At 47.9% G+C, this 13,497-nt stretch overlaps 1 protein-coding gene across 6 annotated transcripts in view; it reads left to right on the top strand.

Moving 5' to 3' along the window:
* The window catches only part of CREB3L1 (cAMP responsive element binding protein 3 like 1), a 44,900-nt gene that overhangs the window by 11,445 nt on the left and 19,958 nt on the right, over window positions 1-13,497 (top strand). For all 6 annotated transcript variants that reach the window (XM_085581804.1, XM_085581803.1, XM_085581802.1 and 3 more), the window contains exon 2: window positions 12,209-12,437. In XM_085581804.1, coding sequence (XP_085437930.1) covers window positions 12,209-12,437 — 229 coding nt within the window. The remainder of the gene's footprint in view (window positions 1-12,208; window positions 12,438-13,497) is intronic.

Raw genomic sequence — 13,497 nt, 5'->3', positions numbered from 1 at the left:
TTTGAAGGTCTTTACGTCACAGAAGTCACACAGGAACAAAACAGCCTTCTTCACTACATAAACTCAATGTGTAGAGGGGCAAACAGTCAATCCATAGATCCCCTCCTGCTTTTAGAATCAGAGCAATTGCGACCCTCCTGCACGGCTGGGAAAGTCTGAGATGCTCAGAGGATGAAGATGGGATTTCTCTACCATGTACCACTGCTGCAAGCAAACCTCAAACCCAGCAATATGAGGGCCTGCTTCAGATTATGCCATTCTCCACTCTGACTCAAGATGTGGGTAGCTGTGTGATGATACATTAGGCAACAGTTTGACCTGAGCATCCAGTACTCACTCCCTTACAATGCCTCATCCTGCCCACAAGCCTCCCTTAGCTTTGTTTCCTCCAGGGGCTTGGGAATGGGAAAATTGAGTGCAATGACCTCCAGGGAATGAAATTATTCTTGGTGGAGAATTTCTAATGCCTGGTTTAGAAGTCATCCTGTTTGCATGTGAAGAGAGCAGGGCTTTGCTTTCAGAAAAACCCAGGGACAGCCTGTCCACCAGGGATGGACTCCCTGGAACCACAGAGCTGAGCTTTTCCACCCAGCTCAGCTCTGTTGAGTGAGAGAGTAGCTCTGGAAAATGATTGCTTCTTTTTAAACCAATTGGCAAAACTCTTGCATCTCTCCTGGGAACAGGCCAGGGATTCTGAGTCACTGCTTGAGTGGGTTGTGGCCAAGGTAGTCGTACCCAAGATATTAAGTGAGAGACGAGAGATCCACCCAGGAATGCCAGCAGAAAGAGAAATAGTCATGACCATAATGAATAATAATATAATGATTAAAAGATTCAGAAATGCACTGCCCACTCCAAAAATAAAGTTTGAGGACAACTCAAATGTTGTAAAAAAAAAGAGAGGAAAGAGTCGAGAAAGGCCGCCAAAGCCTGCATGTCAGCTGCAATGCAAGGAGTCCCGTCCAGCTGGCCTGGGTTCAAAGAGCTCCTATTGTCCAACAGCATTTCCAAGACACCATTCAAAACTTTCAGAAAATAAACCCAAGATGCAGGGTGAGATTTATCACACAATAAAGGCAAGCCAGATGTGTGCACCCTTTCAGAGAGAGACAGGAGGAAAATGAAGGAGGAGTGAAGTGGGGGGGCATGAAGCAGCAGAGGCATGAGGGAAGAAGGTGGCATGAAAGGCCTGATGCTGTGAGGATCCAGGCAGGAGCAGGGGACTGGAGCTGTGCTGAGACACATATTGGGCACTTGTAAAAGGTTTCTGTTTATCGAGAACACTATACTTGAGAAAATTCACCTAGCATCAAGGTTAAGGAACAAAGGGGGAAGATCTCGCTGATGCTTTTTTTGCTTTTGTTGCACATAAAACCATGATGGACACTGAAAGGTTGCTTCTTGTCCTGAATTATCTATCTGCAAAATAAAGACCCTGTCTGAAAGAATGTCCAGAAGCCAAACCAGTGTAGACTTTGTCTTGATTTTCTCAGGCTCACAGTCTTCGTTATTGCTGTGCAGCACTGGCCACTATGTCAGGGATGTAACTTCTTCTGCCACAGTAATCATTCACTTCCACCTGTGATTTAATTATGTTACAATATATTTAACATAGTCAAATAATAATAAAGGCAATTAATTACACAGAAAGATAATTTTAATCTTTGACTATGCTGCTAACATGGAGTTACATGACTACAACCTACCATCACTAGATAACTCCTCAAGTTCTCCCTGCCTGCAGAACAACCTGGCAAGGTGGCCATGCCATACCACACCACCCACCACAGATGAAAAAGTGACTTGGATTTATTTGTTCTCAGGAAAATCTATGGTAGTAAGGACTTGTTCATCTAAGAGCAAAAATCCTGAGAAAACATTTAGGAGGCTTAAGCTAGAGAGTTCTTCTTTGCTGTGACTCATTTGTTGGTAACTGTATTTCTCTTTACAACAGTTGTTTTTTGTGTTGTGTTTTGGTGGTGCTTTTTTTTTTTTTTTTTTTTTTTAAAGGTCTGGATGTGTCTGGAGCCTTTAAACTGAGCTCAGTTGCAGATGACAAATCTGAAGCAGAATGCACTTAGCTCTGTAAGGAGCCATACTTGATTACCAGAGTGGTTCCTCAAACCCATGAGGCTATCCATCATCTCCCTTGTCCAGAGATGTCCAGAAAATGGATTCCCAAATCCACCAGCTTCTTCAGAGACCATTCCAATGCTGGGATGCAGATGTCTGCTTGATCTCAGACTCAGGAGCTTTCACAGCAGGAGTTCAGGGCATAATAGGTTTCCTGGCTTTAAAGGAACATGGGATCTTTTCTTCTCAGAAGCTTCTAACATTATTTGATACATGATACCATGTATCGCCACACTTCAACTTCTTTTCACCAGCTGGCTGCTGGGCCTTGTTGTGGAGAAGTCTGGCTTGAAGAGATAGCTGGAGAGACAATTGTTGATAAGGGGTTTTTATAGGCTTCCTTTTCTCCTTCAGCTGTGATTTTCATCCCATGGTTGAAGTGACTGCCTGATCTCCGACCAATCAGAGATCTTATATCCAGCTTTGGATATAAGGATCCATCTATCTTTGGAAATGCAGGGCTTTTACCCCTGGTTCACCAGCATCACATCTTCATTCTACCCCAGGATGGAGTTAATTCAGGTTACCCCAGCAGTGACAAATGGCCAGAGAGGCCTTACTGCTCTTTGTGACCTAAGAAGGATTTCCCCATTCCCCAGAGACTCTGATTTTTGCAGCTCCACTGCTGAGGTGAAAATGGTACCCTCGGCATTTGAGCTGAAGTTTAATTTCCTATCTTCTGCTTAGGGCACAGATTTTCCACTGAGATATTGGCAGAAGGTCAGAAATCTGCATTCCAAGTTGAATTGCTTTGAAAACTGTCCTGCTGCAGGACCCAAGTCTGCTGCTTGCAAAACCCAGCTTTTGCCCAGCCTGGCCACTGAAGAGAGTCCCAGCTCATGCTCTCTCAAGATTTTATGTGAAAATCCTTCACATCCTTGAGTCACAAATCAGCTGGCCCAGATTTAGTTGCTCTGTTAAGTGCCCTTTACAAAGGCCCAAGGAATGAAAGCCACCAGTAATGTTTGGTATTAGCTGGATGCCTCAGCTTTTGGACTCAAACACAGTAGAGCTCTTCCTCTTTCAAAGCCTGCTTTTCTTTATGGGTCTCCAGGGACCTGCCAGGGGACAAAATGTGAATTATCTCTGATTTTGCTCTCTGAGCTAAAGAGAAACAGTTTCAATGAGACAAATGAAGATGATTGTAAAGGCAATTCAGACATTTCTTCCTTCTCTGGTTATCTCCCAGAGCAGATTTCCTCTATCTCCCAGTGTGTCTTTCTTGATGATTTCTTGCAAGACGCAGAAAAAAACGCCCATAATGGCCATAATGGCATGGAGCTGACAAGCTGTGTAAGAGCAGAGATCTGCCAACTCTGGCAGCTTCAACTCTTTACTGGCCAGGGCCAGAAGCTTCTAAAAAAAGAAGAAATGGTGGAGTGGCATTTATTCCAATTTATTTTGGTTATTGAATAAACATTCCCATTGTACTCATTGGTGAATGGCTTGAGCAGCAGCACCTCTCTAATTTATTTTAATTGTATTGAACGTTCATGCTGCATTTTATGTCTTTTGGTGATAGCGTGATGTGGTTTCACATCGGCATGGCAGAATAGTTCACAGAGTAACACAGCATAAACCAGTATTTTCTTACACTTGCCCTGCCTGCTCTCACACTGTGCATCCCTCACTATTAAGCAGAATTTTTCTCTAAACTGCCCAGGCAGATATGTCACACACAAATCCATGTAAATTTTACAGGGTAGATTTACGTCTAGTTTGCAAGGCTGGGTTAGGGATGCATCCCTTGGGTGTGCAGACATGGCTATGGACACCCAGTTGTGTTCTGGCTGCTGTGCCTCTGTGGGGATTGAGGAAGAGTGGATAGGCTCTGCAAGGGCACATCTGGGTGGAGGTGGATCAGGCTAACACAGCAGACAGGGCCTTCCTAAAAATGATGGATTATATTTTCACACATAAGGACACAAAGTTCACATGAGGTCCCACCCCCAGATGCTACAGCAGCTGAAAGTCCCATCGTGGTGTGGAGTTAGAGTGTCACTGGGAGCCTGATGCAAACACAGCTGAGGCTGCCATGTTCACACAAAGAGGCAAAGCACCAATTCAGCCAAGACTGCAGAGATCTGGGGACAGAAATGACAATACAGCTTCTCTCTCTAAGGACTACTGCTCCTGTGAAGTTTCTGCCTGGAGACTGACCTTGGCTTGGGAAGGAGTGAGGAAAAGGAAGAGACCCCTGCCATCTTGCCCAGGGATACCTGCATTCCCATGGAGAACAGCGCCTACGCATCTCTGTTTGAACACAACCCAGCTGCCACTACAATGACTTAGAAATAAGGGTGGCTTTGTTTTGTAGCAAGCAAGTTTTGTCTTCAGTTCTCCAAGCTCAGAAAAAGCCTAGCAGACAAGCTTTTTATTTACTTTTGACACACTCCTAGAAATTTGCCCCAAATCTTCTGCCAAATGAGAGCAGCTGATCCAAATGTTTCATCCTGAGAGAGTTGTGTCCAGTTCTGCATATGGTTTAAGTCCTGCTGTAATTTTTTTTTTTTTTTTATCAGAGTCAGCTGCAAGGCTGTTGTAAGCCAAAGGAAATTTGGGACATTCATTGCATATGTAGCATACACACAGCAAAAGCATGCTGAAAAGCAGAGGCATTCCTTTTTATCCTCCAGGGTGCCACTGCTGGGAGGAGAGGTGCTCCATCTCTGCAGGTTCAGCTAGTCATATGCCATAGAAAACCATGTACTGTAGCTGCTTTCCACCCCAGGCCAGCAGAGCCTGCCCAAAGGAGAGGCTGCTATTTCCCGTCTCCTCCCTAGGACATGCATCTCGGCTCTGAACCTGGCACCCAAAGGTGATGGGAGAGCACGCCAGTGGCCACACGGCTGTGGCCACGCTGCAATGCCACTTGTCTTGTGAATCACCTCAGCTGGGTTCTGTGCTGTTCCACAGTCGTTCCCCTTGCAGGGCATTTCCAATGTCTCCCACATCACCACTGCCCGTGGTGCTGCGTGCCAGCTGCTAATCCCATTTGTGCTGAACACACTGGTGCCAGGTGTGCAGATTCCAGTGTCCATGACTTTAGCAGCACTCAGAATCCTCCGCTGGGACCACTGGGAAACCCAGTCACATGCTAGCAGATTTCAACTTTCCACATACCTTTTACTCCCTTCTTTTCATTCTTTCAGGGGCAGAAGCATTTAAGTTAGACTTAAGTCGCCCTCTTCCCCTGCGCCTGGCGCCTCCCAATATTCTCCCCAGTGAAGCGCAGGCTTGCGAACTCTGAGCGGGATATTACACGGCTGCAATCACGGCCACGAAACTTCCACGCGGTCTGCGTTGCGCACATGCTTTTTAACAACATCACCCGCTCCGTCAGCTTCGTCCCACCTGCCGGGGCTATGGGGCAGGAGGGGGTGAAACCACGAAGCCTTCCTGGCTGCCAGGCAGCCGCGTGTGCCGGAGGAGCGGCGGGCCGCGGCCGGGCGCTCGCCATGCCGGGCCCGGGCGCAGCGGGGCCGGCGCGCGCCGCTCCGTCCTAACCCTGCACTCCTCCCGCGCGCCGCGCCGCTGGCAGCCGCCTCCCATTGGCCGCCTCCCGGCGGCGCCGGCCAATGGGCGGCCGCGGCTGCGGGCCGCTGGAAGCGCGCCGCGCGGCCGTTAAGCCGCCGCCGGGCCCGCGCGCGGCCGCCCTCAGGGGCTGCGCTCCGCGGCCGCGCCCGCCCCGCCGCGGCTGCTGCGCCCGGGCTGGGCGCCGCGCCCGCCGCCGCCCTCCCCCGGCTGTGCCTTGAGCCGCCGGCGGGCCCTCCGAGGTCCTGTGGCGCCTAGCGCTGGAAATTGTAAATCCAGGCCCTTGGCACGGATGCGCGGTGGAAAGAGGTTTCCGCAGCGAGTTGTGCCTGAGCCTTGCAGGGAGAAGAGCAGGCTCTGGGGAGCGCTTATCACTCTCTGCAAGTACCTGAAAGGAGGTTGTAACCAGGTGCCTCTTCTCCCAGGCAACTAGAGACGGGATGAGAGGATGTAGTCTTAAACTGCAGGTTTATGTTGAACATTAGCAAGAATTTATTCAGAAAAAGGGTGATTAGACATTGGAATGGACTGCCCAAAGAAGTAGTGGAGTCACCGTCCCTGCAGGTGTTTAAGGAAAGACTGGCTGTGGCATTTGGTGCCATGTTCCAGTTCACATGGTGTTCAGTCATAGCTTCGACTCAATGATCTCAGAGGTCTTTTCCCACCTAAGTGGCTCTGTGATTCTACAATTCTAGACACAGCAGCAAATTCTGGGTCTAGTTCCAGATCTAGTTCCAGGTTTGGTCAAACCCTGCCACCCTGGGGTGTCTGGAGTGCTTGGCCCACCATACATGCCAAGGTTGTGATGCTGAAAGTAGTCACAGGTGACCTGGGCATTGATGCAGTGCCTGGGAAAGACGGGGTGCTGCTGCTCAGGATGCTGCCCTGCTGCTGGAGGAGAATGACAGTGGCATTCACAGGGAGTTTGGCCCTTGGTGCTTTGGCCATGCCACATAGAGAAGTAGCAACACCAAGGAGGTAGCAGGTCAGTGCAAGCTGTTCAGGCACACCAGGAGCCTAGGTGGACCAGGCATGCAGCAGCAGGGACCTGTGATGTGTGAGGTACAAGAGCAATATGGGTTCAGGATAGAGGAGCAGCAGAGGGGTGGCAGCCAAAGAGTTGCTGGATTATTACTTGTGCCCCTTGGGGTGCACATGCACTGACTGGTTGTGTGGAGAAGTGTGCATAGCATCTGTCTATCCTGCCCAAATCATATTAACACTGTTGAGAACTTCACTTTCATAAGGTCTAAAATTCTCTGCCTTTTAAAGAGAGCAGAAGGACTGTCTGGAGTGTATGGGCTCTTCTTTCCTGGAATGTAAAGAAAACCTCGGCTGTGCAGCTGGAGTGCAGGGGGCTTCATTCCTTAGTGAAAGCAGAGAAGGGAAATGCAGATGTCACAGCTGGGACAGGAGATTTATCTTGGCAAGCAAAGAGGAAAAATTTTTCAAAAAGAAAAGAGAAAACTCAGAAGAATCCCCTCCCCATCTTCACTGCTTGCCAGCATGAGCAGAACCTCCAACCTGCAAAAGCCTTTCGTCTCCTGGGCCTGGGCTGCCGCCCAGCTGGATTTAGCCCCTTGCTGCTTTCTCTTTGGAGCGAGACCGTTGTGGTGGGATGAGAGAGGCTGTGAGAACCAGGCTGGTCCTGAAGGAAGACTGTGTCCAAACAACTCAGCTGGAGGTGGAAAGAGGAAAGTCACAGTCGAAGAATGGAAGCATGAAAAGAAAAGGAGGGACAGATGCAGCCAGGATGAGTCCAGAGAAGTGGATCCAGGGGGAGCAAGTCATCACCTCCTCAGCCATGCATGGTGCCATTGGGCTACAAGAGTGCTACCTTAAGGCATCCCATGTGCAACTGGGCAGGGGAGAAGGTTTTGTGCCTCGGTCTCTCCTTGGGGCCTCCAGAGTTCTAACACCAGCTCTAGGTGGGGGTATATGTAGAGCTTGCATTTGGATATCTGGATGCCTTGCATTAGCTCCCAAGATAACTGTTGTACAACAGGAAAGGGTGTTTGAATGAGAAGTGCACGCACGCACATACAGTGTGCTATTTAGACAACCCTAAGCATGAGGTCAGGATGAAAACATGTGGTAGAAATATGTTTGGAAGAGTCAGTGCCTATGTCGATCACCAGGAGTGGGAGGGAGCAGAAGCCAGGAGCTGACAGATTCTCACTCTCTCCCCATGGCTGAGGTGGCCTCAGCCTGAGCAGATTCTACTGTGGCACCAGGTTAAGGCTCTCTGTAGGGCCTAGAGATGCAATGGTTGTTGCCTCCCCATACCTGTACACACTGGCTCATCCTCTTTGGGCGCTGCCTCCCTGTCCTCCTAGAGTTTGAGGGGGACAGGCAGCCAGAAATCAGGCTTGGATCAGGAAATCCAGCACATCCTCGCCATTGCGTTTCTGTCCCTTGGCTGCCCCCTCCCTGACCGCTCACTGGTAATACAGCTTTGGAAACACATCTCGTGCTATTTCTTGGCTTTGGAGCTTAGTCAGAAGAAGAAGGAAGGAGAGTGTGAAAGGGAGGGGAAGATAACAGGAGCGAATAATGCAAAATGAGACTGTGCTGTGAGCTTTGTAACCCATCTGGAAACTGTTTCCCTCAGTACACTGCACACCCACTCCCTCTAGGCCAGGATGGTAAGGGTCAAGTTTCCCAGTTGACTGGTCCCCCTTGCTAAAGCCAGAGCCATCTGTGTGAAAGCTACTTGATATATCTTAAAGGAGAATCTCAACACAGTTGCTGAGCCCTTCATTGTCACAATTAGAAACTCTTGGCCAATCCTCTGAGGAGCAGGAGCTGGCTGATGTCAGCCTGGTTGGAAGGCATTCTCAAGGAGTTTTGATCTTGAAGAAGCTGTGAGAGGAGGAGGTTGCTGTGCTTGTGAATCTCTGTCTATCCCACCTTCATTCACACTCAAGTTCCATGGACTCTTTCTTGGACTTTCCCTGGTCTGCTGAGACCTTTGTTGCCATTGTGTTGGCAAAAGTCTCCCCAAAGCCCAGCCTAGTCATGTCATTTCGTGGCAGCACATGAACACTTTTAGCTGTGCTGGCCCCAGCCTGGGTGGGAGCAGAGGGCTAGTGACCACCCAGCACCTTCCATTCCAGCAAGGATAAAGCTACTATCCATTTGGTCAGATGATAAACCTGCTTCTCTTCATTGCTCAGAAACTTGGAGCACTGATCCTGCCATGTGCTGCTGTGATTCCTGAGTCCCATATCCTAGTTCTCTGAACCCTCTCTCACACATGCGAAGGAGGAGTACGGCTGAAGTTTTCTCTGAGTTTTGCCAGATAAGTGCAACTCACAAAATTAGGCTGGATGGGACAAAATTTGCGTATTCTGGGTTAACAGGCTCAATCTAAACTAATTAGTAGTGGTTTTGATGGCATCTAGCCAAAATAGACTGTGGGTTGCTCCTCACTGTGTCCATCACAGTTGGATCTTGACAAGAGGACACTCTTTCTTCTTACCATGTGGTTGCATGCAGATCTGTCTTATACAAATTAGAAGTCTAAATTAACAATACCTTTTGACTTCAGGAGAGAACAGTGAACTCAAAAGCCCCAGTAGTTTCCTTGGGATGTGTTGACAGCTTCCTGCTGGTCCCATAGTTTCCATTACGGGTATAGCCATCTACAAACGCATGTTATTATTTTTGTTTGCTTTACTCTTCCTTCTGCTGCTTTCCTCTGCCTCTTGCCACCTTCTTTGAGTAAAACAACAATCTCCTGTTTTGTGTCAGCTCTAGGTGCTCTCCCTCCTTGAGGATGTTGGATCCTTGGTGCCCTTTTTAATAATAACTATAGCTATGGCAAATCTCATGGGCTAGCTCCCTTCTCTCCATCGTCTGTGTTTGGAGATGTTGGACTGGTATATGTGTGAGTGGTGAGAGCTGAAACAGGCTGCTTTGGTGAGAAGGCTTTGCCAGTATTCAGGAGGGTAAGGGGTAGATGCCACAACATCCTTGCACTCATTACTCATCTCTCACCCCTCAGCAGCTGCTAGGGTGATTTTTTTTTAGTTACAGAATAAAGCCAGAGACACATCTCCACCTCTTCCCTCTAGGTAGGTTTGTCTAACAATAGAGAGATTGTTGACTGACCAAGGGATCATTGTTCTAAATGTGGGTGGGATGCCGCTAAAAGACAATCTGTGTAACTACTGCACAAATGCATTTCCTTGACTCTTCAATCCCACCTCTGCCTTTGTTAATGCACAGTTGTGAAAGAAATTGGAAGCACGTGGCAGTATCACAGACAGCTCTCCCCACACCTATCCATCCACGTCTGCTTCCCTTCCACGGCTACACAGTGGTTCTAGTTTTTATGCTCACAACATGAATATGATTTGAGCCCAGCTCTGCTGTGTCGTGGTGCATTAGCAGCTGACACTCTGAATCCCTGCACTTTTCTGTGGTTCTTGCCCTTACCATAAGGCTATCGTGTTCACATCCTGTGTTTGCTTGTGTTGTTTAGAGAACATAAGACAAAGAACAGCTGTTACATGAGCAGGCACTCTCTGGGGTTAATGCTCAGGACTCCAAACTCTTTATCCTTCTGTGCTAGAAGGACAAAACCTGGGTTTCCAGTGCTTTTTAGATAACTATCTAACCCAGTTCCATCTGCTGACTCAGCTCCCTCTGAAGTTACACTCCCCACAGATGGTAGGTGTTTTCTGTTACTTGATTCAAGTGCAAAAATGCTCCTAGGCAACTTGGAAATGGCTGGGTGGATTTTACCAAACTACCCCGCCAACTGTGCTTCTGCTATGGGAACAAATAGAGAAAACTTTAGCCCAGACATCACAGGGAGGGCCTCAACACTAGGATTTAGCATGAGTGTGCCTTCTCCACCCTACTTGCACATGCAGTGTCTCCAGGGAAGCCTTGGATGGTCATGTGCTGGGCTGTCACTCCAGGCAGTTGGAGGACAAGTGGGAAGAAAGTGAATGGAGAGAAATCTTGTGTCAGGCAGAATGCAGGTGTCAGGGACTCCACCCCCACTTCCAGCATGCTCTGTAAGCATCTAAGGTTTTAAATGGAGCAGATGAAGAACGATGTTGGAGGGTGAAAGGCACTGACATGTTGGAGATTGCTGCCACTTACCATCTCCCTCCTCAACTTGGTGGGAAGTGTGGGTCTGTTCATCTAGAGACTACTTCACTCCCCAGCCTCACCCCAAAGCTCTGACAGCCAGTGCAATGTTGACAGAGTGCTACTGTGCTCAGGTAAAACAAATATACCTTCCAGTAGGAGCAGGAACCTGCAGGCTCCAGCATCCGGGGTCCTCTGGCCAACTCCTGCCTCAGTCCTAGCACTGGGGAAAGAAAGAACTGCACACACTCCATGCTTTTCTAGAAGGCAGGCTCTCTCCTGAGCTGGGCTCTCACCCTGGAATTCGTTGGCATTCATGTCTCGACTCTAGGACCTACATGGTCTCTCCCACTCTCATTCATACCCTGTTGCTCTTGGTATTTCAGTATACTGCTTTCAATGCCTTTCTGCCCACCAAGATGCTATTCCAGGCAGGGGTGGGGGTCTGACTCTGCTGAGCTCTCTCTAGTTCATTTAAGTTATACAGTTCTGTCTGTGTAATATAGTCACTTGAATCTATCTGTCTTTTCTTTCCTCTCCCTGAGCCAAAAGCCTCAATCTGCCAAGAAATGGGATAATTTTTCAGCTGGTGTTTGGCAGCCATCATTTTTCTCCCTGCCTGACCAATGCTTTGTTGTAGCAAATGGAAAAGTTAGTGATTTGACTTCTGAATAGGAGGATATGCCTCAAAGGAAGAAGGTTCCCTGTAGCATCAGGAGCTCAGCTCTGCAGCAGCACTGGCCAGATTTACTGACTGTTACTGGAATGATTAGTGGAATGATTGTTTGTTGTTAACAGCCCATCTGTAGTGTTTAAACTTCACCGGGGAGCTGAATTTCACAGGCATTATCTGGCTGAAGTACAGCCTCATATGGTCCACAGAGGGGCTGTTAAATCCCAGAGGAAATTAAATACAACAGGGGGCCTTCCTGTTATGTTGATCCAACTGATCTTTTTTCTCTGATAGAAATCAGCAGCTGGGTTGATGTTCTCTGGGGCATCAATGTGCCTACTGCTGCTGGCAGAGAACATGAAAAAGTGTAACAGTCTGTCACTAAGGACAGTGCTGAAGACCATGACTTTATGCCACACTTACATTTTATCATCACAGGAATCTCTTTCCTTGTTTTGTTGTCACAGTGAAATGATGTTTGGAAGACATGGATAGATACTCACAAAGGGAGGGGGAAATAAGATAATGTAGAAAAGTTTCATGTGTGTTTGTGGCATAGATATACATGCAGTGATGTGGAGCACCACATCCCTTTCTATCTTAATTTGAGGTGTTTTTGTCAGACTTACGCAGGTGAGGAATAGGAACTGGTTTTTACCATGCAAAAAGGTCTGATGCTGAGGTTTGACTCTCAGTGCAGAGGAAGGCTCTCAGATCCCTTTTGGGGTTGACACTAATGCTCTTTCTCCTTTTGTCTTTCTTCAGCACTTCTCAGAGAACCTGGATCACTTCTCTGACAACATGGAGGATTTCTCCAATGACCTCTTCAGCAGTTTCTTCGATGACCCAGTACTGGCTGAGAAGAACCCTCTGCTGGACATGGACCTGGATCCACCCACTCCAGGCATCCAGGCAGAGCACAGCTATTCCCTCAGTGGAGACTCTGCTCCCCAGAGCCCCCTTGTGCCTGTCAAGACTGAAGATAATGCTAACGGTGAGCATGAAATATGCACACTGCCCAGCTTTGGGCGCATCTGTTAGCAGAGGCTCTGGCTGGCTTTCATATATAAGGACAAACTGGCTATTCCTTGGACTTGCACATGGCTAATCCGGGGAAGAATTTGGTTTGCTGTTGTCAAATACAGTCCACATTTTTCCCTTCCATTTGTGCAGTGATAGTCACATTACTCCTTTGCTGGGCTTACTTTTATTTACGAGGATCATAATTGGCTGTGGCTTAGTGTGCTGCCAGCTTCTGTCAAGCAATAGGCAATGTCTTTTTAGGACCCTGCAAACTTGGGTGTGGATGCCCTAGATCCAGCTCTGTTTTGGCATCAGGCAGCAGGGTTTTGGCTTGCACATAGGAAGCATGAGTCTCTGGCTGCAACCAGTGCTGGTACATGTAGAAAGCTAAGTGACTTCTTTACCAGCAGATCTTTTAGCAGGAGACAGTGAGGAACAGTCATTTCAAAACTTATTTTTAAAACAATTCATTTCAGCATAATTTATGATGGTTGGGTATTTTTAGAGCTGTCCTTGCAGAGAGTCCTGTAATTTGTGGGATTGTGTGGGTGTCCCAACAGCTGATGGACACCAGGCTGCCTGAAAAAGCAGTGGCACAGGCTCAGTATACACAGAAGACAGATATTCCTTTGAGCAACAGTGAGACCTGGGACAGAGGCTTCCTCTCATGACTAGGAATGATCCCAGCTTTCTGGTACAAACACCAAGGCAGAAGGAGAGAAGGCTGGCCTCTGCTTCCTCTTTGGTCCTTGAAAAGGCACAACCATCTGCCACATTCCTTAGGGGCATCTCAGAGAGATGCTGGGAGAGAGTCTTATGGCAGGCCAAGCAACTCTAACTTAATACTAAAAAAGCTTTCAATTTGCATTTCTTTTTCCTTAGTTTTAATCCCAGTACAGTCTTGGAGGGGGCAACTAACAAAAAAAACCCCAAACTAGGGTGAACAAATAAACAAAACTTTGTTTTGCCCCTGAAAATGAATAGGAGGAGATAAGACTTGAGAATGAGAGAAGCTAAAAGAATGCATTCGT

Source organism: Lonchura striata, chromosome 5 (assembly GCF_050655825.1).
Source record: "Lonchura striata isolate lonStrDom1 chromosome 5, ASM5065582v1, whole genome shotgun sequence".
In the NCBI taxonomy this organism is placed as follows: Eukaryota; Metazoa; Chordata; class Aves; order Passeriformes; family Estrildidae; genus Lonchura; species Lonchura striata.
This window is presented reverse-complemented; position numbering and strand designations above follow the sequence as displayed.